We start from the raw sequence: 24,073 nt of genomic DNA, 5'->3' as shown, positions 1-24,073 counted from the left end.
CTCACATGCCCTTAATATTTGTCCAAGCTATAAAACTGTCTCATTTCATTATTGTATGGATAACAGCAATAGAAGAGACTCTGCAATTTAAGCAACTGCAGTAACTGCTGTTTACTAAGTACTTAATAGTAAATTAATCTTCCTACCAATTCTGCTAGGCAGATCCTATTATCTTTATTTCACAGATAAAGAAATAAAGGCTCAGAGAAATCACATGAATTGGAAAAAGGGAGACACAGCACATGTAGCAGAGGTCCATTTCCCATTCCCAATACTTACATTTCCCATTTTTGTCTTGCTCTGACACCCACAATTTAAAATACTGCTACCACAGGGTACACATGTATACCTGTGGTGGATTCATTTTGATATTTGGCAAAACTAATACAATTATGTAAAGTTTAAAAATAAAATAAAATTTAAAAAAAAAGAAAAAAATAATAAAATAAAATAAAATACTGCTACCAAAAAGCGTATGTATATTGTTTGATTAAACAAACGGTAACGAAAAGTAATACACTGTGTGACTACAAGGATAGGAAATATGACATTAGCAAAGAAACCAAAGTAGTACATGGGTAATAAATGCTTCAAATAATATGCCTCATGGTTAGCATCATATTATTTAAAAATCCAAAGATGCACAAGCATTAAATTACTCAATACATCAAACTTTCTAGGAGTAAAAAATAATTTAAAAATTTGAGTCCTGAAATATCTAGTGAATAGTAAAATACTTTCTAATAGAAATCAGATAATGATTTTACTGCAATAATAGGTCTTCTTCAATTTTTCAAAGTATGATTTATTTCATTTAGTCGAGTTTCAAATTTGAAGATACCTAATGCAAATATCAAATCCTAATCTGTAATGCAATGTACATAATTAATGCCCAAATAGTTTATATTTTATAAAGCATCTTTGTAATTTTATGTGTTGGATTTTTAAAAAAAGAATACTAAGAAAGCTCTATGGAGATATAAGGGAGATAGAACTAAAAGTCCAGGTAATAAAAACTATGGTATAATTTGTCACTCTGGACATTCTGAACATATTAAGTGTGCTCCTGGGATGGTGTAAGAGAAACATTTATGCCAGGGCGTCAGATCAGAGATGCGCCCCTTTTTTGCCATGTACTACAGTCAGATTGGGGCTTCCCAGTGATGCTAGTGGAAAGCCACGTGCGAATGCAGAAGATGTAAGAGACGCAGGTTTGATCCCTGGGTGGGAAGATCCCCTGGAGAAGGGAATGGCAACCCTCTCCAGTATCCTTGCCTAGAGAATCCCATGGATAGAGGAACCTGGAAGGCTGCAGTCCATAGGGTCGCACAGAGTTGGACATGACTGATGCGACTTAGCACGCACACATGCACAGATTCAGTTCTCAGGAAATCTGAGGATTTAGGGGAGTCTGCCTTGACATATCTTGTTCTATTTGAGTTCTTCTAGTCAACTTTCTGCTTCTTCACTCCACTCCCTCTGCTGAGATGTGTAACACGCCTCATCATTTCCAGATAATGTAACCAAATTTACCTTGCACTCTACTACATTTGTACATTAATCTTCTGTACTAAAAATGATAACCTTCTGGAAAAGGGAATAACTCAGAGAATAAGAATCTCAAGTACTTGGGCAAAGTCTTGGGGGAAATGACCTTGCACACTTTCTGTGCCCCTTAAGTTGGCTTCCCATTCTGCCCACTCCTCCCGCCTCAGTACAATGGAGGACGCCAGCAAGGGGTTATTCTAAGCTCCGAGATGCCCGCAGGGACGAAGGTGACTGGGCTCATGGGATCCAGAACTGGGATACTTACAAGGAGTCAAACGGCAAAAACAGAGCCTGGTTTGCCCATGCTCCCTGAAAGAAGTTCATTAGCTTTTTTAGAACGCTAATATATTACACTAATGTATAATGTATTAGATAATAAGTAGGCTTCCCAGTTATGAGGGTTTTGTAGGTATGATGATGAACTGGGGAGGGCTGAGGACAAGAACCTTCCATTTAACAAGGTTGGTCAGAGCTTCCCTGGTGGCTCAGTGGTAAACAATCTGACTGTCAATGCAGGAGACATGGGTTCGATCCCTGATCCAAAAAGACAGCCATAGCTGCGGGATAACTAAGCCTGTGTGCCGCAAATAATAAGCCTACTGAGCCTGCACTCTAGAGCCCAGGAGAACTACGGAGCTCACGTGCCACAGCTGCTGAAGCCTGCGTGCCCTAGAGCCTGCGTGCCCTAGAGCCTCTGTGCCCTAGAGCCTCTGTGCCCTAGAGCCTGCGTGCCCTAGAGCCTCTGTGCCCTAGAGCCCGCGTGCCCTAGAGCCTGCATTCCCTAGAGCCTCTGTGCCCTAGAGCCCGCGTGCCCTAGAGCCCGCGTGCCCTAGAGCCTCTGTGCCCTAGAGCCCGCGTGCCCTAGAGCCTCTGTGCCCTAGAGCCCGCGTGCCCTAGAGCCTCTGTGCCCTAGAGCCCGCGTGCCCTAGAGCCTCTGTGCCCTAGAGCCCGCGTGCCCTAGAGCCTGCGTGCCCTAGAGCCTCTGTGCCCTAGAGCCTCTGTGCCCTAGAGCCCGCGTGCCCTAGAGCCTCTGTGCCCTAGAGCCCGCGTGCCCTAGAGCCTCTGTGCCCTAGAGCCCGCGTGCCCTAGAGCCTCTGTGCCCTAGAGCCCGCGTGCCCTAGAGCCTCTGTGCCCTAGAGCCCGCGTGCCCTAGAGCCTCTGTGCCCTAGAGCCCGCGTGCCCTAGAGCCTCTGTGCCCTAGAGCCTGTGCTCCACAACAGGAGGAGCCGCCATAACGAGAAGCCTACAAGCTGAAACTAGAGTGTAGCCCCTGCTCGCCACAATTAGAGAAAAGCCCACGCACAGCAAAGACCCAGCATGGCCAAAAATAAAACAAATAAATAAAAATTATTTTAAAAAATAAAAAGTTGCTCAGTAGCCTAAATTTAGTATTAGGAATATTCCCTACCTGAGTAGAAACAAGACAATCAGATTTAAGCTACTGGCTTATTAGTTACCCAACATAATTTTCCAAGAGAAAAACTGAAACAGTTGTTTCAAGGAATTCAAATAACAAAATAATGTTGAGTATACATTGACCTTACTGGTATGCACTTTTTGAAACCAAAAAGAAATAGAATGAAATACAAATTTTTACTCAACTTCACTTGTGAATGCATGCACTGCTTCCCCAACTTCAGAGCCATTCTTTTTATACATGATGAAAAGAAAAAAATAGAATTTAGAAGCCTCTTGAGAGTCCCTTGGATTGCCAGGAGATCAAGCCAGTCAATCCGAAAGGAAATCAACCCTGAATATTCATTGGAAAAACTGATGCTGAAGCGGAAGCTCCAATACTTTGGTCACCTGATGCAAAGAGTCGACTCACTGGAAAAAGACCTTGATGCTGAGAAAGATTGAGAGCAGGAGAAGGGGGCGACAGAGGATGAGATGGTTGGATGGCATCACTGACTCAATAGATGCGAGTCTGAGCAAACTCCAGGAGATGGTGAAGGACAGGGAAGCCTGGTGGGCTGCAGTTCACGGGGTCACAAAGAGTGGGACACAACTGAGCAACTGAATGGCAACAATAAAATGGTTTTACTGCCTAAAGTAACATCTCAGACACTATCAGCATGAATTGTCTTAGTATCATTTGATAAGGCCAATGTAACTTTAAAAAAAAATGAGAGAGAGATGCAGACTGAAAAACTGATGGAGCTGATGAATCTTGAGCATAAGAGTCTTAGAGAAAGATCACATCTGCAAGCTAAACAATAGAGAAAAATATGTTTCAAGTGGCATGCAGTAAAGACTCTGAGTTTGATAGGTATGATAAATAAACTTCTCTGCATCCTCTTTAGAAAGGTCACAAGTGACAAGAATTTCTGTATTAATGAGAAAATATCTATGAAATGTACTGGCTAGTCACATGGAGGCAGAACCTGTCTAAACCAATCAGGAAAATCCCCAGGAGTGTATACACACACTACCACTCAGCTAATTTCCCTCCTGCGTTCTCTTGTTTGTCTAGGAAAACACGCCAACAAAGGAGTCAAGTGCAAGATTCATTTTAAATAGGAGAGGGGCAAGGTGAACGGCTTGAAGCTTAAAATCCAGGAGGGTGTTTTTCCTATTCCCCCTGGATATCTGCCCCCTAAGCTGGGTAATTCTATCTGACAATTAAAATATCACATGGCGTTATTCTAATGACTATGTGAATTTCATCAATCTTTGGGTTAATTCCATTTCAATCTGGGTTTTAAAGCACCTCTAGGAAAGAGTGGGCTGTTTAATTAGCTGCCTTGATTTCTTTGTCTGATTCAAATCGTTATAAGCAGATCAGCAGATGATGCCAAGGATACAAAAGACATGTTCTCAACAAGCAAATGCAGGCCCCGCATCTTAGCCAGAAATTCACTATTCAGACTACCTCTGAACATCCAACACAGTATGAATTGACACATGGATTTCACTCTTTTCATTGTTAATCTTTCACTTTCTAGATATGGAAAATTATTTTGTTATAATAGAAATAGGATGAAAAGGTTCAAAAGAAAACTGGACAGGTGCTGAGACTAGGTGTCAAATTTTTAAAACACTGGAATGACTTCATGAAATAACCATATTTCCCAAAATACAGAAAAAGGAAAGGCTTTATAATATTCACTATAATACATAGTAGGGAATCATTACCAACTAAATGAAAGTTCTAATGCAAAATATGGAGAAAGTCAGGTGTTATCTGATTTCCTATCTCAACATTAGAAATTCTCATTTAGGAATCCATTCACTGTGCCATCTGTATAAGACAATCTTAATTTGGCATAATATTATTCTGACTGTTATACACCTGCCTGTTCTCTGGACTATGAAAGAAAAATAGCAATTTTTCAACCATAATAATCCTCAAGTCTTTTTAATTAATACAGATATTTAGATACAAAATAAAAAGGCTTTACATCAAAAGAATTTCAGATGCTTCAGAGAATAAGGCAGAGAATTCAGAATTACTTTGGATATCTTTGATTACAGTTCTGTAAAAAAAAAAAAGACAAATGTGTTTTTAGAAAAAAATCATCTAGAAAAGTCATTACGATAACATGGAAATGAAGGTAATTACATAAAAAATACAGGAAGATCCAGGGTTGTCATGGTAATAAGATGTAAGCATCTACATTTCTGGATATGAGCTGGAGACAGCATCAATTAATCTTTTTTTTAAAGATGAATCTCAATTTTCAGTCTCTTATGCTTGCCATTTTTTAAAGAACACACGAAAACCTGAATGAAAGAGATTTAGACTGTCACGGTCGCTTTTTAGAAAACCAATCAATCTGTAAATCACTGAGGATTATACAGTGAAGAACTTCAGGTTCTGTCTTCAACTCAACTATGATAGTCAACACCCAATAAAATTCATAGTGAATGGTTTGTAAAGGGGAGAAAAATGAACTACCCTCCCCCCAAATTCTTACAAACCAATTATCATGTTCTAGCAATTGGTTGTTATGCCTTTAATCATCATAAATATTTATAACAAGGCCAGTGTCCTCAGGCTTTCCATTCAGGTTTTAAATTGCCCTCTAAGTAATTAACTGCTAAAATTACCCATTTGTCTAAAATTGATATTATGCTACAATACAGACCATTAGTTAATAGTGAATATTTATTTCAGAACCATATTGCAAACAGACTCAGTTTGTAGGCCATTAAAGCAGCAGAGTGACTACAGAAATTTAGTTAACACTGAAACAATCTTTTTTCTGATGTGCTTATTCCAAAGCTTACAAGGAATATGTAGCACAAAAGATAAAACTTTAACAGATGTTTTGCTGGGATTTAGTACAAAATGACCATAGACTACTCTGTGGCTTATTATGAAATCACTAGCTATGTACTCTTTCCTTTGTTCCTTTCTACCCCCTCATTCCTCAGTGATACATCACCTTTGTAACGCTTGCAAGCTGACCTGATTTACCGTAAAGAAAAATAGCCTGAATTCTTAGATGCATGGTATCCCAGCTTTTTACAATAAACAAGCTATATGAAATCTAAACAAAGATATGCACATTTTTATAATCCGAGAGAAATGTTTAAAATATTTCTCCATATCATCATGCCACATAGTGATGAGAGCAAAAGTCAAAACTGTCAAATTTAGAAGCAAGATTTGATCAGTATGTTTTCCTTCTGTTCACCATAATCAATATCTTCTATTTATCACATCCAACCCTTTAATAATCCATGAAGTATTTAACCAGATGCAGAGCTTCAGAGTTATTGCAAGAACTTGCTGTTTTAAAGACAATCGTTTATCTCACCTTGATTTCACACCCTGCATTTATAGAGACCCATTAAAAGATCTTATTTTAGCTCAGCTGTTTTTCTTTATCAGCATCCAGCACAGCATTATGAACAGCTGTTAACTTAGTAAATATTATTCTTAGGTTCTTCATTTTGCATTCAGAAATCTTAAGTGACAATAAATATCACCACATGAAAAAAATAGGTTAATCCATCACACAGAAATACCCATGGGACCTCTGCCACTGTGTCATAGTCAGGCTTCTTTGAGAATAATTTCACCTGCAGTGCAGATCCTACATGGAGCTCTGGAGGAGGGCACTGTCTCTGTGCAGACAAACTGTGAAGAAATGCCAGTGCGTAATTAGCTGAGTGGCCCCCCATGGAAAGCAACGTGGTGATAAGGGCTGTCTGCTTCCATGCACTGCAATTCAGATGCCAAAACACAGGCATTAACAAGATGCATTCTATTTTTTTTAACTTCCCGTACCCTCAGAGAAGGTAGGACTATTATCTTCACTATGAAAATGCTGAAAAACCTATGTGACTGAGAGCACATAAAGTCACAAATAAAGCGCTAATTGCAGTAATTTAATAAATGACCCATGCAATGTAAGGAAAAGAACATTGGACAAAGAGTCAAAATGCTCTGACAAAATGATGTTGATCTTTATTTTATATCAAATGTGGCAGTTGAAATGGAAGACTGTTTTAGGATGCTAATCCTGGAATGAGGCTGGCCATAGCAGAATCCTAAAGAGCTGTTTGTCTTTTTTTAACTACGTAATACATCAACATGTAATATTGATTACATATTACAATAATACATATTGATTATAATACTGTATTATCATCATGTAAATGTTATTTGCAGCTGAGCCATTACGTTTCATATGAATACTTTTCTCTACTGCACAATAATTTGTTTTTCCTGGTGTAACAATCTAGACCTTTTGTTGGTTGGTTGGTTTGCTGTTGTTGAGTTTTCTTTGGGGTTATCACTAATTCAACACCAAATTCTTCTTCCATCTTGTGCCTGAGTGCTCAGTCACTAATCTGTGTCTGACTCTTTGCTACCCCGTGGACTGAAGCCCGCCAGACTCCTCTGTCCATGGGATTCTCCTCGAATGGGTTGCCATTTCCTCCTCCAGGGGATCTTCCTGACCCAGGGATCAAATACGCATCTCTTGTGGCTCCTGCACTGGCTAATTCTTCACTACTGAGGTGCCAGGGAAGCCCCTTCCAACTTGTAAATCTGCTCAAACACATTTGATATTCTATCTGACAATTTCATCTTAGAAATCTCGCCTGGAGTCTTCTGACCTGTGCGACTGGACTGACGGGTTACTCTTCCAGCCTGATGCACCACTGTTATACTGGGATTCTTTTCATCATCTCAAGGATCTCCATCCCTCTTTAGAGGTAGCCTCTACTGCCAGGTTTCCTTTTCTTTTCTGCCTTGGTTTATTCCCTGAGTTACAGGGTGGAGTATATCTTCAAGTCATTTTCTGAGAAAGGATGCAAGGTATGCAAAATTTTCAACTCCTTGAACATCTGAAAATAATTATTCTGCTTTCACACTTCATTGATAGTTTGCATATTATACTAGATTGGACAATTTTACATCAGAATTGTCAAGTCATTGTCCCAACTTCCGTCTCCCTTCTAGGGCTGCTGCTGAAGTCCAAATGGTGAAGGTTTAGTTCCTAAGTCATGTCCAACTCTGCGACCCCATAAACTATAGCCCTCCAGGCTCCTCTATCCCTGGGATTTTCCAGGCAAGAATACTGGAGTGGGTTGCCATTGCTTTCTCCAGGGGATCTTCTTGACTCAGGGATTAAACCCGAACGACTGCATTGCAAGCCGTCTCCTGCATTTCAAGTGGATTCTTCACCAACTGAGCCACCAGGAAAAACCCCCTAAATGGTGACGACACCACTGTAATTATTGATTCTGAGCAGTAAATCTGTTTCCTTTTGGTAGGATCTGTCTTTGAAATCATGTTCAGAAATTCTGCAATAATAAATACTACTGTTCTTCTATTTTCATTAAATGTTCTGGGCATTTAAAAGATCTGTTTAATCTTGAAGTTCACATCCTTCACATCTAGAAGAAGCATATTTCAAAGTTTATTATTTTAATAACTCCATCCTATTTTCTCCAATTATTCAGATGGCCCATCTCCTGAAGTGGATTCTAAATTTTTTAAATACTTCTTGTCTCATGTTTCAGATTTCTATTTTATGCTCTACTTTGTGCATAAGCACAAGTTGGTACAATTCTCCAACTTTTTCTTCCATCCATTTTTACGACTGTTGTTTATTTTATTATATTAGTAATTGCTTCATTTTATTTTAGAAAGTACAAAGAAGAAAAGTGGAAGAAAGTAGACTTTGCTTAACTTAAATAGTGAAAATAGAAACCTGAAGGGGAATATAAAATACAAAAGGAAATTTCAAAGTTTACCTACAGCAATGATGTAAAGTGCATCCTAAGTAATCCTGTTTCCCATTTAAAAATTACTGTTGTTGTTTTTAATTTCTGTCATCGTATTTTTAATTTCCAAAGCTACCTCATGTTCACTGATTTATCCTGTTTAAAATAACAGGAGATAGTGAAGGACAGGGAGGCCTAGTGTGCTGCAGTCCATGGGGTTGCGAAGAGTCAGACATGATTTAGTGACTGAACAACAACGAAAGTAATGCAGCGTTGTGCTTTACAGGTGTATGACTCTCTTTTGCCTCTTAGATATTATTATTCATAATTTTTTGATGCTTCTTTCTGTGTCTAATCAAAACAAACCAACCTTGCTTCCTCTGAGTCACTTGTTTGACAAGGGGGGGCCTTTGCTGTAGCGTTACCTAGATCCTTTAGGTCCGTTCTCTTGGACTGACCCGATGCCCCATAAAAGACGCTTTCAGTCTTCAGGCCTGGGTCTGAGACCTGTTTTATGAAGCTCCCATATCCCCTCCTACCTGCCCAGCCCCTGCTGTTCTCTGGGACACCCCACCAGCCAGCTGGCTGGCAGAGCGACTGCTGTTGAGGCAGCCAGGCTGCGGGGCTGTGAGAGAGCACAGGCCCTCACCACCACCAGCGCTCCAGGCTGCAGGCAAACGCCTACAGGCCACAGGAAAGCAGCTGATGCTGGGGCTTGTGCGAGGAGCCAGGCCTCTCAGCCCTGGCCTGAGCAAATGCCCACCATCTCCTACTTAAGAGAAAGTCACTCATGGACTATATATGGTCCACTGAATTCTCCAGGCCAGTATACTGGAGTGGGAGCCTTTCCCTTCTCCAGGGGATCTTTCCAACCCACAGGTCTCCCCCATTGCAGGCAGACTCTTTACCAGCTAAGCCACAAGGGAAGCCCATTTCCTCCTTAAGGTGCTTTTAAAATTTTGATTCTGGGAAAAGAAAAGAGACTGTATGTGTGTGTGTGTGTGTGTGTGTGCTCAGTTGTTCAGTCATGTCCAATTCTTTATGACCCCATGGACTGTAGTCTGCCAGGCTTCTCTGTCCACAGGATTCTCCAGGCAAAAATACTAGAGTAGGTTACCATTTCCTACACCAGGGAATCTTCCCATCTCAGGGATAGATTCCATATATCCTGAATTGGCAGGCGGACTCTTTACCGCTGAGCCAGCAGGGAAGCCCACGTATAGATATATATACATACACACATATACATATATGTATATTTTTTTAATTTCACAGATGACTATGCTATGGAGCCCAGTTTGAAGACCTCTTCGATGCCAACCAAAATTTCTTGCCCCCTTAAGTATTCCAAGAACTGGGACAATCAAGAATATTTTGGCAAATCCTCAAAGAAGCCAAGACCTCAACAGCTATGAGGAAAGGGATACTTAGATATCAATACCTATTGCTGCCTCTCATATTGGGAAAGCTATACATACTAAATATTTGAATGATGTATATATACATATCGGAGAAGGCAACGGCACCCCACTCCAGCACTCTTGCCTGGAAAATCCCATGGACGGAGGAGCCTGGTGGGCCGCAGTCCATGGGGTTGCTAAGAGTCGGACACAACTGAGTGACTTCACTTTCATTTTTCACTTTCATGCATTGGAGAAGGAAATGGCAACTCACTCCAATGTTCTTGCCTGGAGAATCCCAGGGACGGGGGAGCCTGGTGGGCTGCTGTCTATGGGGTCGCACAGAGTCGGACACGACTGAAGTGACTTAGCAGCAGCATATATACATATACTAAGTATATGATGACAGATCATGGGGTGAAAGAAAAGCTTACAAAACGGGTAAGAATTATTGAAACACAATTTCAAGCAGTGCAGCCTAGTAACCGAAAATCAGTAACCTATAAGCTCAATCTCTCCATGACTATCAAGAAATTAAGGAAAAATGTAATGTAATGGAAAAAGCAGAACTTACTACAAGGGCTACAGAAATCACCAGTGATGCCAGCCTGAGCTGAAAACAACAATGCTCTGTGGGAAGAGCTCTCTTTCTCTGCTTTACAGATAAAGTTTTCCACCAATTCTTACCCATAACTAATGAGCCATGAAATTAAAAGATGCTTGCTCCTTGGAAGGAAAGCTATAACAAACCTAGACAGCGTATTCAAAAGCAGAGATATCATTTTGCCAACAAAGGTCCATGTAGTCAAAGCTATAGTGTTTGCAGTAGTCTTAAACAGATGTGAGAGCAGGACCATAAAGAAGACTGAGCCAAAGGACTGATGCTTTCGAACTGTGGTGTTGGAGAAGACTCTTGAGAGTCCCTTGGACTGCAAGGAGATCAAACCAGTCCATCCTAAAGGAAATCAGTCCTGAATATTCATTGGGAGGACTAATGCTGAAGCAGAAGCTCCAGTACTTTGGCCACCTGATGCGAAGAGCTGACTAACGGAAAAGACCCTGATGCTGGGAAAGATTGAGGGCAAGAAAAGGGGGCAATAGAGGATGAGATGGTTGGATGGCATCATCGACTCAGTGGACATGAGTCTAAGCAAACTCCAGGAGATAGTGAAGGACAGGAAAGCCTGGCGTGCTGTGGTCCAGGGGGTCACAAAGAGTCAGACATGGCTAAGTGACTAGATAACAACAAAGTGTTGGTGAGAAGACCAAACCAGGATAATGGAAATCCGGTGATGCCTGTGTTCTTCGCAAAGGCTGAGTCAGCTCTTTAATCTCAATCCTGTCACTGAATTTAAAGTCGGGAGGTCAAAGTTAGCTCAGAGTAGCCTCTGATTTCCACTGATTCTAGTAGGTCCTGGGCTTTCACTAGCTGGGCTCTCTGCAGATTACCTGGGCTGAAGTGGAAGATAGGAGTAAGGAGGTACCATACTATTGATTTTGAACCCAATCAACCCTAAAAAGAGAACATTAAATGTAGTAATGAGATGACTTGAGATGTTTGGGTGTTAAAAAAAAATTGCGGTCATTAAACATTCAGTTCAGTTCAGTTCAGTTGCTCAGTCGTGTCTGACTCTTTGTGACCCCATGAATCGCAGCACACCAGGCCTCCCTGTCCATCACCAATTCCCGGAGTTTACTCAAACTCATGTCCATCGAGTCGGTGATGTTTGATGTTAAAAAAAAATTGCGGTCATTAAACATTAGTACTGTAATTAATAATATCCCAGAGTTTACTCAAACTCATGTCCATCGAGTCCATGATGTTGATGTGAAAAAAAACTGCGGTCATTAAACATTCATATTGTAATTAATAATACTATTAATTAGTATTAAACAAGATTAATAAAAAAATCTCTTAGCCTGTTAAAATTTCTTGCCCAGTGCAACCACTAAAAATCTATCTATGTCAATGAATACACATGTTTAAGAAAAGCGAATAGTCAAAAAACTGAATCTAAATAAAAATTTAATAAAACAAAAAATCACAACAATGAAAAAGGACGTATATGAAAAAAGTCAACAAATACTTCAAGTACCATACTGATTCTAGTATTTATTTTAAAAAGAATGTCTTGCCAGAGTTCCTACAGTTTCCCACATTTTAAAATTGTATAACAAAAGTGATCATCTTAAAAAGCACCATCATTAATGTTACAACTATTAAAAATAGCCTTCAATTTATTAAGAAAAGAACAATGCAATAGAAAATTGAACAATATATAAGAACAGGCAAATTGTAATGGCAGAATCACAAATGGTCGAGAAACATGAAGATGCCCAGTGTCACTAGCAGCCAAGAAAATGCCAATGTAAAAACATTTCATTTTCACTCGTCAGAATGGCAAAAGTTTTAATGACTGGTTAGTCAGTCCTAGGGAATGTAGAGAAAAAATCCTTCTGTCATTTACCACCACGTGGGCAAATGTTTCAATTAAATTCATTACAAGTGACATCACATCTCTAATTAATAAAGAAAACCCATTAACTAGATATCAAGAAAATATGAAACTATATACAATAAAACATTATTTTTATAAAGCAAAAAGAAATGAACACATGTAACGCTATATGTGAAATCTACCTCTATTAGCAAAGGGAAAAGTACAACAGAAAAACCATGCCACACTGCAAGAAAGGTGCAGATAATGAATGGGATGAAAAGGAGACAAATAATGATACTTCAAATGCATTTATATCACTAAATGGGTTCTCAGGATCCTGAAATGTAGCCATTTCAAAACTAAAATGTAAGCACATCATTAAGCCCACTGATAAACTTTAGTATCTTCTAACTCCCTAACATATGCCAAGAAAAGAATCTCCTCTTTTAAGTTTGAAATATGGGGAAAATTTTCCAAAATGGTTGCTAGGTCAAAACTTAGAAAAGCTTAATTGTTTTTACACATACTAATCCAATATCTGGTAAAAGAAATAAAAGAAAACTGAAGGAAAAATCATTTTTATCTGTTTATACAAACAAATGAAAAAATATGCACCATGAACTCATCATAACACTGTTTTGGATCATAATAATACATTATCTTGAAACCAATTGGTATTTCAGTATGGAGCGCTAAGCTAGAGCGACTGGAGATTCCTCTCTACTGAAAACATAGTTTTGGCAGGATTCCAGTAGATCCCTCTCATTACTGGCAAATGCTTCTCCATGAAGGAAAAATAGGGTACAGTTTAAATAATAATAGTCCAATGAAAATATTTAATGGCCAAGCATGGCTTTCATTGTCAAATCAATGACTATGGTTCACTTCAGAATCACTTCTCTTCACACAATTAAAAAAAAAAATTATAGTAGAGAGATTAGCTTTTGGCCCAAAAAATGCACATGAAGAATGCTAAGCCTCGACTTAAAAGATCTTTTCCTACCTTCACATTATCTGGGTGCAGCCCCCCAGGGTGCTTGTCCATGTACTGACATAAATCAGTATGCTAGAAGGAAAAAAGGAAAATGTATTAACATCCCTTTGGCTATAAAACAATGAATCAATATTTTTCTGTTTCAAAGTCATCACTACTTTCTGAACTAAGCAAATATAAGGCAAGTGGGTGGATTTTTTAGTGTATGCAGTTGCATGCTCCTCCACCCTCCATATTGACCACAGCTGAATCATTACTCCAGATTCTATCTTACGTTAAACATATCTGTGCATTAGAAAGAATTTATGTCCACAATTTGTTAATCTGTTAAATGCCTAATTCTCACACTGAATATGTATCTCTTAAGTGGAATAAGAAGAAAACTTACCTAAAATATATATACTTTAACTTCAACTAAAAGCACATAAGCATACAGTTAACCAATCCAAATACAATTTCACTTACCTGCATTTTTCAAGTGGAAATGAAGGTGATGGTTATTTATTTTGTATGACATGTAAATATTACAAACAGATCATTCTAATAAAATTAATCATTGGATGTATTTACTTTTTCATAACTATATTCATTAAAAGATAATTTTCAGATTCTCAGCACTCCTGAATATATTTGAAAAAATACTGATTTTATAAAACTTTATAATGATTTACTTTCTAAATCAATGCAAATACTTCCAAAATTATAAATTAAGACAAATACATCCAGATTTATTTTAAAAAGAAATATCCCTAGATAGCAACTTATACTATAATTTTTCCAAATATCCCAAGTTGAATTTGCACACAATTGTATATTTTCTTTTTAATGCTTTTTCTGTTTATATTATGAGCTACATAAAATTTCTAAAGAAACATGTAGAGTTGTTATATAAATTTTCCTAATCTTATTTATTGGCGGTAACAATTTTATGATTTAATCACTCTGTAAAAACCAGTGACCGTGATTATTTATGCCCCATTATCAGGTTTCAATTGTTGAGGAATTATAAGCTTTTGACACATTCATAAAGCTGTACGTGGTTGTAGCCATGATGATAACAGTTCAGATTCCTTTACTGAGTTTTTATTGCATGCCAGCTGGTAACTGCTGAGAATACAGTGCAGAATTTAGCATTCATTCACTGTTCACCATGTATTTCTCAGCTCATTATTTTCCAGGCACTACACCAGTCATTTTATTGCTGTTGTTCAGTTGTTAGATCACGTTCCACTCTTTACTACGCCATGGACTACAGCATGCCAGGCTTCCCTGTCCTTCACTATCTTCCGGAGTTTCCCCAGACTCATGTCCGTTGAGTGAGCGATGCTATCTAACCATGCCATCTTCTGCTGCCCTCTTCTTCTTTGCCTTCAATCTTTCCCAGAATCTTTTCCAATGAGTCGGCTCTTTGCATCAGGTGGCCAAAGAAAGCTCTGGAGTTTAGTGACACTAGTCAGTAAGGATACAGAATTCAAGCAAACAGATGTAGGTGGAAAAAAACCAGGATATGTGTAATGACTGTACAGTAAGTTGTACATTAGGAATATTACTGGGCACTGTTTGAGGACATAGAGGGGGGCACTTAATGCCTGCTAAAAACAGGCCACAGTAAGTGATACTTTCAAATAAGATCCGAATAGAGAATGAAAAAGGTCAGCCATGGAGAACAAAGGGAAAGAACATGGGATAGAAGAAATGGTCTTGGATATATTCTAAGGCTGTATTGCCTTTCTCTTTTCCACACACTGAGGACAAAAACTATATACTTAAAAAAATTTTTATTTCGTACTGGGGCATAGCCGATTAACAATGCTGTAACAGGACATATAAAATGGTCCGTGAAAAAGTACTTTTTAATATATAACATGATATACAACTATAATGTGCTCATTGTCTCACACATAATAAACTGGTGAATAGAAAGTACATCCAATCATAACAATAATTACATAAACATGTTAAAATCTCTTTAAAAATGTAAATTTTCAGTTTACACAACAAAATCAAACTCATACTCGTTCCAAGATAAAGGCTAAATATAATAAACAACAAAAAATAACATAAAATCTGAAAGTAAAGGAATGATACATCATATTATATATTGATCTTATTTGTATTTTATGATATTTATACTGGCAAATACCAATAAAAAGCAAAGAGCAACTTATCAATGTAAATGTTAAACATAACAGAATTCAAAGAAAATGGATTAAACATTTATTCAGCTAGCAACATGGCATATCACTATAAAGCAAATACTGATCAAAATAAAAGAAGAAGCTTAAATTTTCACAAAATCTTGAAGGTTACTTCTTTAAAAAAAGAAAATCAACCAATGAAATTGACAAAAAAATTAAAAAGTAAACAGGAGGTTATATAAAGGATATGAATAACAGCTAAAAAGCATGTTTAATTTTACGCCCAATAAACTTATGCTACATATGCTTAAAGAAGTGAAATGATGTTAGGGACAAAGCTTCCATTGTACTTTCTACTTGACATATATGCATTAAATGCAAATTGTGCATAAATAAATGACACAGTCTCTGCTTTCAGAGAACTCAAACGTTCTGTGGATTTTAATATACCTGTGAAATTACTGTAACTTTTTTCAAAGAATAAAGCATTCAAGCATTTTGTTTGAAACCAAACAAACAAACAAAATCCCCACTTAACTATGAGGATGGAAATATATCACGAACGGGGGGAAAAGTTCCTGATTCTCATGTATACCTCATATCCTTCTGTGTATATATGCATGCCCAGTGATACTGCAACACGAATAACAAGGAGGCTTCTCCAGAAATGGGATCTTGGGAAATTTCAAAAAGATTTTTCCCAAACCTTTAAAAATTTTAAATTTGTATTCCCTCAGCTGTATGGTGGAGAAGGCAACGGCAACCCACTCCAGTACTCTTGCCTGGAAAATCCCATGGGCGGAAGAGCCTGGTAGGCTGCAGTCCATGGGGTCTCGAAGAGTCGGACACGACTGAGCAACTTCACTTTCACTTTTCACTTTCCTGCACTGGAGAAGGAAATGGCAACCCACTCCAGTGTTCTTGCCTGCAGAATCCCAGGGACGGGGGAGCCTGGTAGGCTGCCATCTATGGGGTCGCACAGAGTCGGACATGACTGAAGCGACTTAGCAGCAGCAGCAGCAGCAGCTGTATGGCATGAACATGTATGTATGCACACACACATGGCTGTCACTAGCCATGTAGCTGTAGGTGGGTCATATAACCTCTGGGTATCAGTGTCTTCATCTGTGTTAAGGGGATAATCCTAGCACACCTACTGCATATGGATATTGTGAAAATTACTATGTAAATATCCATAATGCCCAGCACGGGGTAGCTGCTACAGGTGATGATGAGGATAATGATGGTGATGAAGATTTTCTGTAGTGTGTTTAGAGTACGAAGGGATATTTTGGAGAACTGCAATTCAAAATGAAATGCTAAATACCGTTTGAGAACTGGAACTCTTAGGCGTAACATTTCATCCTTATTATATGTGTTCTTCCTGTCTATACGTCCAGACATTCTCATTCATACTCCACAGCTCTCCGTACACAACCTATGAGACTACTTCCAGCAAATACATCATTAATCTCAGATTGCTCTGGGTGATTAGGGGCAAGAATCTAGAGAACCTCAAATGGAGGAAAAGACAAAAGGTGGTATAAGGTCTTGTATCCTGGCAAACTTCCATTTTACCTTATTTAAAAACCTTCTCCCCCTCCTCTTTTTTTTAATATACAATACTATGCCTGGAACTACATTCAGTTCAGTTCAGTTCAGTCACTCAGTCCTGTCCGACTCTTTGCGACCCCATGAATCGCAGCACGCCAGGCCTCCCTGTCCATCACCAACTCCCGGAGTTCACTCAGACTCACGTCCATTGAGTCAGTGATACCATCCAGCTATCTCATCCTCTGTCGTCCCCTTCTCCTCCTGCCCCCAATCCCTCCCAGCATCAGAGTCTTTTCCAATGAGTCAACTCTTCACATGAGGTGGCCAAAGTACTGGAGGTTCAGCTTCAGCATCATTCCTTCCAAAGAAATCCCAGGGCTGATCTCCTTCAGAATAGACTGGTTGGATCTCCTTGCAGTCCAAGGGACTCTCAAGAGTCTTCTCCAACACCACAGTTCAAAAGCATCAATTCTTTGATGCTCAGCCTTCTTCACAGTCAAACTATATTAGACGTGCCTAAATTACAAATATCATTAAATCTCTTCATTTTAACTTCTCTCCTTCATTCAACTCACTGGATTCTGTGACCCTTGTGACTTTTCCTGGTCCAGAAATAACAGAAGTAACCTTAACAATCACGCCGGGAGGTAATTCTCTGTTATTACACTTTTGAAAGCCATCCTACACATACAAGTTCTGAACAGAAGGCCCCTGTGGCACATGACCAACAGATCACTCTCCACCGATGAGACACGCATAGTCTCAGATCCATCTGGCCTGATCTCTGGCCATTTCTTGGTCCAAAAATAAAAGGAATATCTTTAGACTAGGTGCCTGGTAACTATAGACCAAACCCAGTCACTCTTCCGCCCCCCAGTCTCTATCTTGGCTCGTGGCTAGCATCTCTTCTGGCCTGCACTACATTATGCTCCACTTCATCTTCCTGCATCTCCCTCTCATTCACTCTACAACTGCTGCTGTTCTTCTGGGCAACGCTTTTAGAAGTACTTGTGTCTGACAGGTTTATACCTGAATGCCTAAGAATACTTCGCCAGTCTTCCCTCTAGAGTGTGTGATTTGAAATTAAGCTATCAAGTGTGGCTAGATCTGTACACCACGCAGAAGAGTGAGAGCAGAAAGAAGCTGGAGGGTTCAATCCCCACACTTGCATACATTTCTTTCAAGATCAGGTTCCTCTTTCCTCATTGTTGATTATCCATCAAGTAGCATTTATTTAAGGTTCCCAGGTGGCTCCAGCGGTAAATGCAGGAGACATAAGTAAGACACGCAGGTTTGATCCCTGGGTGGAGAAGATCCCCTGGAAGAGGAAATGGCAACACACTCCAGTATTCTTGCCTGGAGAACCCCATGGACAGAGGAGCCTGGTGGGCTGCAGTCCATGGGGGTCACAAAAGAATCGGACATGACGGAAGCGACTTGGCATGCGTGTATGCAGCATTTATTATAGGATTTACAAAGGTGCATGAGTGTTTCAAAGGGAAGGAATTTGAAGAACATATCTGAAACCATAATCCCCTGAACATAAACGTTTTCTGTGAAAGAACCACATTTACAGTTTGGGTTTCTCCATCTTGACTTCATTACACTGTGGCAGGATCAGTTTAGAAGGCAGAAGACAGATATTTCTTTGTAAAAAAGCAGCATATAGAAAGACCATAAAATACTGAAGAAAAGGCTTTTTCCTCATAAGCACTTTCACACAGCAGAGTCTCAGTTAATTTCAATCATATGTAGACTGGAGAACTAGATGACCAACAGAACACACCCATGAAACTTAAAGAGAAAGACATGAAAGGAGACTGCAAAGATAAATTATAAATATGATGACAGTTTTAAACAGGCCTGAGTGGAGAACATCCCTTCAAAAGATAACCAGAAAAAAAAAAAAAAAAATCCAGCCAAAGAAAAAGATGAGAAACAAGCTGGACTATGACATTCACCTTTTCCTGTTTTCCCTTCTCCATTCCTTGTTGTCATTCAGTCACTCAGTCGTGTGCGACTCTTTGTGACTGCATGGACTGCAGCACGCCAGGCATCCCTGTCCATCACCAACTCCTAGAGCTTGCCCAAACTCAGATCCATCGAGTGGGTAATGCCATCCAACCATCTCATCCTCTGTCATCCCCTTCTCCTCCTGTTCAATCTTTCCCAGCATCAGGGTCTTTTCTAGTGAGTCAGGTCTTTGCATCAGGTGGCCAAACTACTGGAGCTTCAGCTTCAGCGTCAGTCCTTCCAGTGAACATTCAGGATTGATCTCCTTTAGGATGGACTGGTTGGATCTCCTTGCACTCCAAGGGTCTCTCAAGAGTCTTCTCCAACATCACAGTTCAAAAGCATCAATTCTTTGGTATTCAGCCTCTTTCATGGTCTACCTCTCACATCCATACATGACTACCAGAAAAACCATAGCTTTGACTAGACAGACCTTGGTTGGCAAAGTAATGTCTCTGCTTTTTAATATTCTGTCTAGGTTGGTCATAGCTTTTCTTCCAAGGAGCAAATGTCTTTTAATTTCATGGCTGCAGTCACCATCTGCAGTGATTTTGGAGTCCAAGAAAATAAAGTCAGTCACTGTTTCCATTGTTTCCCCATCTATTTGCCATGAAGTGATGGGACCGGATGCCATGATCTTAGTTTTTGGAATGTTGAGCTTTAAGCCAGCTTTTTCATTCTCCTCTTTCACCTTCATCAAGAGGCTCTTTAGTTTCTCTTCGCTTTCTGCCATAAAGGTGGTGTCATCTGCATATCTGAGGTTATTGATATTTCTCCCAGCAATCTTGATTCTAGCTTGTGCTTCATCCAGCCCAGCATTTCGCATGGACTCTGCATATAAGTTAAATAAGCAAGGTGACAATATACAGCTTTGATGTACTATTTTCCCAGTTTTGAACCAGTCTGTTGTTCCATGTGTGGTTCTAACTGTTGCTTCTTGACCTGAATACAGATTTCACAGGAGGCAGGTTGCTACTAAGCTGCTTCAGTCATGTCCGACTCTGTGCGACCCCATAGATGGCAGCCCACCAGGCTCCCCCATCCCTGGGATTCTCTAGGCAAGAACACTGGAGTGGGTTGCCATTTCCTTCTCCAATGCATGAAAGTGAAAAATGAAAGTGAAGTCACTCTGTCGTGTCCGACTCTTCGCGAACCCATGGACTGCAGCCTACCAGGCTCCTCCGTCCATGGGATTTTCTAGGCAAGAGTACTGGAGTGGGGTGCCATCGGTTAGGTGGTATGATATTCCCACCTATTTAATAATTTTCCACAGTTTGTTGTGGTACACACAGTCAAAGACTTTAGCGTAATCAGTGAAACAGAAGTAGATGTTTTCCTGGAATTCTCCATTCCTTACTCCTTTTAAAACTGACTTTGGGTGAGGGAAAAGAAGTAACATGCTTTCACTGAACACCACTGGTAAAAAGCTCTCAGAAGACCCCAGAGTCAGACAAGCTTTTGGACATGAAAGCTGACCAGGGAAGAAACAAGTCAATTATTAAGTAGGCTTCATCATTTAGTATGTGTTTGAAAGTGAAAATGTTAGTTCACTCAGTCGTGTCCAACTCTGTGATCCCAGGCACAGTAGTCAACCAGGCTCCTCTGTCCATGGGATTCTCCAGGCAAGAATACTGGGGTGGGTTGCCATTTCCTTCTCCAGGGGATCTTCTTGACCCAGGGAACAAACCCAGGTCTCCTGCATTGCAGGCAGATTCTTTACCATCTGAGCTACCAGGGGAGCTGTTAGTATGGGTTTATGTTTCTTTGTAATCAATGTATTATCAATGAAATGAGGTTTTCCAATTACTTTTCCTTGAAAAGATCAAACTTCTTATCCAAGAGATGCCAAGTTCCTCAGAGAAATCATGCTTTAATATCAGCAATGAATTTCAGACTGACCTTTACTCATTAAGCAGGAATCTAAATAGAGCACCTTCCCCAACACACTCTTTCCCCCCACCCTCTTATGTTAAGCATGGTGTCAACAATATTTGTCAGCTAATTTTTGATGTTTTTCAGAAGCACTGCCAAGATGTGATATTGAAAGTAGCACAGCCCTATTTTTAGCATCTAGGCTAAAAATAAGGAAGTCTTTCCATGGGGATAACCAACAGAAATCCTCATTTTGAAGTTCTGCCACACACACCCTCCATATTCTTCTTTTCATGTTAGTGTTCCATCTTGACAGCAAGACAGAAGTCAGTATATTCAGGATTCATGTAATCTTATAGCATTAAAAAAAAAAAAAAAACTGCTTCACAATAGTAGGAATACTGGAAAGATTCCAGAGATAATAAAACTAATTCTGAATTTCTTTCTTCTTGAGGAATAGGCTTATTTTACATTTAAATACCACAGTTCATTCATGTTAATGTATGGCAAATTCATGCTGATATATGGCAGAAACCAATACAATATTGTAAAGTAATTATCCTCCAAATAAAAATGAATTAATTTAAAAAACAAGCATCACACCTCAGCTATACTTTTATTTGGAAATCAATGAATACTCGTTTAAAAAAAAAATGAAACATTAAATGAAAACCTGAATTTTTAAAAAAACAAAAAGATGGGGGGGTAACTTCCCTGGTGGTCCAGTGTCTAAGACTCTTTGCTTCCAATGCAGGGAACCTGGGTTTGATCCCTAGTCAGGGAACTAGATCCCATATGCCACAAGTAAGATCCTGCATGCCAAAATTAAGACTCAGCACAACCAAATAAATAAATTAAAAAAACAAACACATGAGATATGTTAAGAACTAGTTGATAACATGTACCCCTTGAAAATATAGAGCCAAGGCACAGTAATATAGACCACACAAAAATATCAAGCCCTCCTTATCCAGACTGATCCTTATTGTTTAAGGAGCTCCTTGCTCCTCATCCCAGTTTGATTATACCCTAATCTCTTCCTTATAATGGGTAAGTGATCCACTATTAAAAAAAACAAAACAAAAAAAACTTTGAATATTACTCTTATTGGTGAGAGAGCATATTAAGAAATTTGCAAATATCTAAAGCACAAGAGCATTCAAGAGCAATTCCTTCCACTCTTCAGTGGTACCCCATAGGGTCCCAAAATGAATGGCAACAATGCTAACTGTTTATGTATCCAAGGCAGAGGCTTACTTGTGATACTTACTCTTCTCTTGGCCAGTGTCTCCTTCACTACAGTCTGGGATACACCACACGCATTTTAACTAAAACCACACCTCTCAGACAGTAATACATTTGGGAGATCTCACTATCGTTTTAATTTTTAATTTATCAATATTTCACCTGTAGCTCATTTAAGTCAAGTGATTCTCTGGGGAATGGCTGCTGCTAGAGGCAATTGAAGAAAACTTCTAGAAGCTGAGCCCTCCTTTCTTCTACAGCAATCAATGCCATTTTCCTCTGGCTATAATCTCTGTTTTAATCAGTCTACATTGCTGTGAGAATTAATACATCAAATTACTGAGCAGTTAGTTTCTAACTGTTCTTATATGAAGTCCACAGGTTTAAATTGACTTTGAAATTGCACTTCCCCCCATCCAGCTTTGTAGTATTCATCTATTTATTCCCAAATTATAATAAATAAAATTTTAATGTGGGTTCAAACATGTGAGCACTATTCGTTAGTGAGAAAAAATGAAAAGAAATATTAATCAACTTTCCATTTAAACAAACTCATAGCCATGCAAGGTGCCTTATGGAGAAGGTCTGTATCCACTATATATCAAAGGGTCCATTTTTAAAACAGTGGTTAAAAAATAAAAGTTTGTAAGTATTCCATTATATGTTATTTAGGTATTCTGCAAATGAACTGAAATCCCTTATCTTTAATGACAAAAACAAGACATTCATGAGCAGCTACAAAAGTACTATCTCTTCCCTCTGAAGTACTAATAGAAATTCTAATTACTGTGTCTCAAGTTGTATCACAGGACATGATACGACAATAAGAGAAAAATACAGTCTTCTGATCTATCCCATCATACGTAAAATATGTTCTTAAATGGAATACTCTCAAATATTCCACTGTTACTGCCAAGACTTTACATATTCCAAAGCCTGTGTCTGGGTTATTTTATTTTCAGCTGTTTTTATGCCACTTAGAAAATGTTTGAAATTCTACCAGTAAACCCCACACCTATTTCCTAAAGAGGGCAAGGGTAGCTCACACACACAATGGTTAATACCATATAAAACTCCTCCATAGTCATTACACTGTGACAACCCAGATGGGTGGGACGGGGAGGGAGGTGGGAGGCTGGTGCAGGATGGGGGACACATGTATGCCTGTGGCCAATTCATGCTGATGTATGGCAAAAACCATCACAGTATTCAAAGTAATTATCCTCCAATTAAACAAAGAATTTTTTAAAATACAAAAAAATACTGTATAAAAATCCCCTATAGTAATCATACTGCCTCAGCTTAGTCCTAATTAAATTAGTTGCTTCTTTTTTTAATCATATAATGTATTGTTCTCCTTTTTGGACATAACCTATATGTGACTTAGAGATCCCCTAATTCTGCCTAATTGGTTTCAGCTGTCATTTCTGAATTCAAAATACATAGGCAGCCTGGGGCTGGAGACTGGAGCAGGAAGCATTTCTAACCATGTAAAATCAGCAACCTGAAAGATCTTTTCCATTAAAACAAAAAACGTACTATTTGGCTTCTGGCAATGACATTATGGGTAGAAAGGCTGTATGTCTTGACCCAGGCAGTAAGACTGTTGGGAGTCATTTTTCGCCGATAAAAAGAATGCAGACATTTATTTTCCAGTAGTTCAAATGTCTGAAGTAGTTTCAATAT

At 39.1% G+C, this 24,073-nt stretch overlaps 1 protein-coding gene across 13 annotated transcripts in view; it reads right to left on the bottom strand.

The window, feature by feature from the left end:
* The window catches only part of CDK14 (cyclin dependent kinase 14), a 678,396-nt gene that overhangs the window by 350,738 nt on the left and 303,585 nt on the right, over nt 1-24,073 (bottom strand). For 12 of the 13 annotated variants that reach the window (XM_059885775.1, XM_059885772.1, NM_001206776.3 and 9 more), the window contains one exon: nt 13,575-13,637. The exons of the other annotated variant lie outside the window; for it this stretch is intronic. In XM_059885775.1, coding sequence (XP_059741758.1) covers nt 13,575-13,637 — 63 coding nt within the window. The remainder of the gene's footprint in view (nt 1-13,574; nt 13,638-24,073) is intronic. 13 annotated transcript variants of the gene reach the window in all.

This window comes from Bos taurus, chromosome 4 (genome assembly GCF_002263795.3).
Source record: "Bos taurus isolate L1 Dominette 01449 registration number 42190680 breed Hereford chromosome 4, ARS-UCD2.0, whole genome shotgun sequence".
NCBI lineage: Eukaryota > Metazoa > Chordata > Mammalia > Artiodactyla > Bovidae > Bos > Bos taurus.
The sequence above is the reverse complement of the archived record's forward strand: the minus strand, read 5'-3'. Positions and strand labels throughout refer to the sequence as shown.